The sequence below is a fragment of the Citrus clementina genome, unplaced genomic scaffold (assembly GCF_000493195.1).
Source record: "Citrus clementina cultivar Clemenules unplaced genomic scaffold, Citrus_clementina_v1.0 scaffold_3, whole genome shotgun sequence".
NCBI lineage: Eukaryota > Viridiplantae > Streptophyta > Magnoliopsida > Sapindales > Rutaceae > Citrus > Citrus x clementina.
In genome coordinates, this window is record NW_006262339.1 from 3,608,168 (window position 1) to 3,613,249 (window position 5,082).

Here is a 5,082-nt window from a genome sequence, read left to right on the forward strand (position 1 = left end):
GGGTTTTAACAATTACCAAACCCGCAATGGTATGCGGTGGATTTTTTGCGGGTTTCCGTATTTAAAATCACAAATGTTTAATATATAAATTTATAATAATAACCTCAAATTCCATATAACATACTTAATTTTATATTTAAATAATGTAAATGAAAAATTAAAATTTCCACATCAATTCAACACAAATTCTCAAATTTAAGTATAAATTACACAAATCCATTTAAAAAATACAAACTAGTATCTAAAAATAATAATTACATTTCATATTATCATTTAAAACAAGCTCCAAGAGAAGATATTCATTTCATTCACCACCATAAGCACCCATCCAACACAATGCCTATAATAATAATTAAGATTAATATTTTCAAATACTAATTCGAAGGAAAATGCCTTTAGTTTTCTTTAGATTATGACTTTAGAATAGGATATAGGCCACATACACACATACACAACTTTGAGCCTTTGGCTATTTGGTAATTTAATTAATGACATTATTTTCTTTATATATTTTTAGATTAAAATTAAATTAAAAATATTTGAAAAAAATATTGCGGGTTTGGTGGATATCCATGCGGGTATCCACCGGATATAAGGTTAATACCAAACCCACCCGCATCCATGTGCGGGTTTTAATTTATAATACTAAACCCGCCCGCAACGGGTAAAATTACCCGCAACGGGCGGGTTTTGGCGGGTGGGTTTGGGCGGGTTTGCGGGTACAATTGCCATCCCTAACGATATCAAAAAGAATGCACGACGCAAAACATTTTCGCCATAAATAAATTATATTACTGAAAAATAATTAAACAACCTACATTGCATATATTTCTACATATAAGAAAAAATTGTGAAAATAAAACATTATAATGTGAGGAAAATTTCTAAATTTTCCTAAAAATAAAAAAACTTAAAACCCAACAACATTAACATACCTTATTGAGTTGTTTAATAAGCAATGCACCTCCTTTCAGTTAAAGAAAGAGTAAGTGTTAAAGAAATGAATACATAATTATATTTGTGTAAGAAGTCATGAGAAATTTTAGGGAATTTTGAGAGAATTTCGGTTGTGATAAGAGATTTAGGTGAAAGAAATATGAAGACAGTGAAGTTGAGTGAATTTGATGCATTCATTAAGGGTATTTCAGACTTTACTCACATTTGTTAGGGTATCCATGAAAACCAAAAAAGAAATGGGTATTTAAATAATTTTAAAACTATTAAAGGGTGTTTAATTAAAAACCCCTACTACCCAACTCTATTATCGTTTCCTTTGTCATATAAAGAACATGACATTGATAATTAGAATCCAAAAGGACATAAGGATAGCAATATTTACCACCAAATTTGTTATTACCAAACCCATACTTGCAAAAAATTTAAATATTAAATTCGCCTGTAACCCACAACGAATTTAATTTTTAAAAGAAAAACCACCCGCTACGAGTTTTAACAATTATCAAGTCCATCCACAACCTAATGATGATTTTTTTGTGGACTCATACATTTAAAATAGAAAAATATATTGTAAAGACTTTCAACAATACATAAAAATTTAAAGTATATAATTCAAATTATAAATTTATAACAATAGCCTAAAAAATCATGATAAAATATTTTATTCTAAATATTTTCAATGTAAATGAGAAATCAAAGTTTCCATATTAAAAAAAATACATAAAATATATCAATCTAATAAAAAATATCTCTTTTACAGATAAATCATCATCACTAAGAACACTGGCTTTGCCCATGCAAATATTGTCAATAATATTAACAAGTAAATTTTGGATAATTACCGGTAACAATTAATTAAACAAATAAAAAAATTTGACTTTAGTAAGCAATCATTAGGTTCAAGTCATTAAAATAAAATAAACAAAATTAATCAAATCAAAATAAAATATCGGTGATATTAAACTTGAAATTATAAAATGTTTACTAGTTAAAAACTTATTGCGTGTGTACACACACACCCGTTAAAAGGAGAAAGGTATGCGGCTGCAGTGAATTAGGTTAGGTTTAGGAATTAAATAAATTAGATCGCTAGTAATCATTTCAACTTACAAGTATTTATGATTAAATTTTTTAATGTAATTTTTATAATTAAAATTAAAAACATAAATAATTAAAAAAAAAAGTAAAAACCAAAGCACGGGTATCCACCCGATTTTTTTTCTGAATATCAAACCTATCTGCAACTCATAGTCGATTAAAATTTGAAATAGCAAGTTGATTTGTGGGTTCATTGGTAATTTTGTCATCTCTAGAAGAACACATGATCAGAATACTGAGGGGGCAAAATCACCATTATAGGACATCAGAGACAACACTAAAATAGGCTTCCGAAAATCCAATGACCCATACCCACTATTCGGCGACGACCCTAAATAGTTTTAAAGCCAAAAAAAAAAAAAAAAAAATATGCATTGCCCTCTATATGCTCGACAGTTACCCTTATATAACAGCACCAAATTGACAGATGCTACGTATAAAGATATCAGGGGGAATCAATCTAGTTTGCAAAACCCTTCGAAGCAAACCCAATGCAACCAATTCATCTCCACATCGTAATGAGTCATCAGTTACCACAATTTCAGGTTCTTCACCTTCAGACAAATCACTATAGAGCTTCACCAATTCAGACATATCGATGATAAACACTCGTAACGATGAACTCATCGAAGCTCAACAAAGTTTCCACAAGTGAAGAAACCGTACCCTACGTGAGGGAACAAAGGAGTACAAAAGAGTTACTGGAAAGTCTCCTACACTGAACACCCCTAGGCCTAATTTTTTTTTAATCAAATGTTCAGTCTCTTTTTTTTAAGGCCCCTAGATTAAGGTTATTAACTGCCTTGACACCAAACGTGAAGCCCGACACGTGTGAGACATGCAAATGTGTTAGTAGTTGTAATTTCATGACGACACATTTGCGCAAATTTGTTAGTGATTAGCTGTGGACCGGAATGCCGTGTTCTTCTTATCCGAATAAACTCTGCATCTCAATCTTGTGCGCCTCATCCCACACAACCAATTTATATGTCGTCATACGTGACAATGCCTCATTGGCCCAATGAAACCCGGCTCATGGGCCAAGTGTACGTATGGGCTATGTCAACATCATAAGCATCCGACGGTTTAATTTACTTTCTCGCCTAAGTTTTCTTCGGCAGCAAGATAGAAGAAGGTCAAACGAAATTTCTTATTGGCTAAGCCAAACAGCCCTTTATGTTATATTAAAAGCGAGCGGATTTCTCACGATATTTAGGAGGAGGAGAGAGAGAGAGGGAGAGCGAAAATCGGCTTACGTGTACGCATTTTTGGGGTTTAATTACTATCTAATCTCATCCGTTTTGATTGTATTGGGACTTTGAACCGTTCACAAATTATATTCTGGTTCGGGTTATAGGGTTATTGGTTTGTTTGGTTTATGACTTGATTATAAGAGTAGAGTGATTGTGGTCTTTGGCTTGCGGGTACTGGATTGCTCAGTGGCTATGGAGTCTACTATGGTTATCAAGGTCTGATCTCTTTCTTTTTCTTTTCTTAGTTTTGGGTTCCTTATGTCATTTGATCGTAAAGTTGTAATTTTTACAGCTAATTTTAGTGCAAGTTTGTTTCTTTCTTAAATTTTTTTGCTCAATCGTTGTTGAATTGGCAGCGAAAATTGAAAAACGTGTGGAATTTGGGAATTTTATTTGTTTTCCAGTTTTAGGTTTTCGTACAGTTGGATTGAAATGGGTGTTTTGGTTTGATCTATTGTTTGTTATGATCTCTCTATTGGTTTGGCTGAGTCAGCTGAGTTAAAGTTCATTTCTGATCCGGCTAGAAACATTTTCTTCTGGTTGTTCTAAAGCTTTAAAATTATTCAATTTCTCATGCAATTGAGGTAATTTCTATAAATAATAGTCTGGGAAACAAAAATAACTAATTTTTTTTCACGATTTTTTATTTTGTAATTTTTTATAATGCCTAATGGGATTTCCTGATACATGTTTGATTTCAACCAATATTTAGCCAGTGCATATTAAATTTTCCCCAAAGGGTCCATGAAAGTTAGTTTGTGGAATGACATGTATTTACGATGTTTAAAGGCTGTATCCTTGAGAGCTGGACTAGTGAACTCTGGGATTGAAAAGAAATAGTGTATGCTCTTCTGAGAAGAACCTAATTAATGCATATTCATCTTTATTTACTGATTTTAATTTAAATGAACTGTTTTGATTTATCTCTATTTGAACATTATGCCTTTTGGCAAAGTTTTAAATTTATGGAATATCATGTTGGCGTTTCAATTATTACGTGCTAGATATTTATTCTATATGTTTCCCTTTACTTTTATGGAAATATGTAGCTGAAAATTTCTGGTGATTAAACTTGTGATGTACTCTCTGCAGGTTAAGTATGGAGATACACTTAGGCGCTTTAATGCTCGTGTTGATGAAAATGAAAAGTTGGATCTCGACATTGATGGATTGAGGGCAAAGATCAAAAGTCTCTTTAATTTTCCTCATGATTCTGATCTTACACTGACTTATGTTGATGAAGATGGTGACATAGTAACTCTTGTTGATGATGCTGATCTGTGTGATGTAATGAGGCAGCGTCTTAAGTTCTTGAGGATTGATGTGCACCTGAACAATGACAAATTTGGTAAAGCTTATGCTAGATCAAGTGGAAGTTCTACTCCCTTGAGATCCCCGCGAATCCAGCATCCATTACCTGACATCGACAGTAAGATTTCTGAAATTCTGAAATCTGTGCCAGAGCCACTGCGTGAAGCCATATCAAAGCTATCTACTGACGTTGCTTCAAAGGCTGCATCCACCAGTCCAATGATTACTGATCTTGTTGGGTATTTTTCAAAAATGGGCCTGTCCCACGTGAATGTAGTTCCCCAGTCCCAATATGGTGCAGAATCAAGTGGGAAGGCAGAGGCTTCTGAAAATCTAATGGCTCATTCAGTTTCTAATGATCCAAATGTGTCAAAAGATGATGGCCTGAGGGAAGTTTTGCCAACGACAAACCTGAAGGAAGTTTTTCCAAAGACAAGCCTGAAGGAAGTTTTGCCAAAGACAA

The 5,082-nt window shown here is 33.0% G+C and overlaps 1 protein-coding gene across 2 annotated transcripts in view; it reads left to right on the forward strand.

The window, feature by feature from the left end:
- Window positions 1-3,172: 3,172 nt before the first annotated feature.
- The window catches only part of LOC18049802 (protein NBR1 homolog), a 4,372-nt gene continuing 2,462 nt past the window's right edge, over window positions 3,173-5,082 (forward strand). For both annotated transcript variants that reach the window (XM_006439856.2, XM_024188196.1), the window contains exons 1-2: window positions 3,173-3,524; window positions 4,401-5,082. The exon at window positions 4,401-5,082 is cut by the window's right edge and continues 490 nt beyond it. In XM_006439856.2, coding sequence (XP_006439919.1) covers window positions 3,501-3,524; window positions 4,401-5,082 — 706 coding nt within the window. In that variant the 5' untranslated portion in view covers window positions 3,173-3,500. The remainder of the gene's footprint in view (window positions 3,525-4,400) is intronic.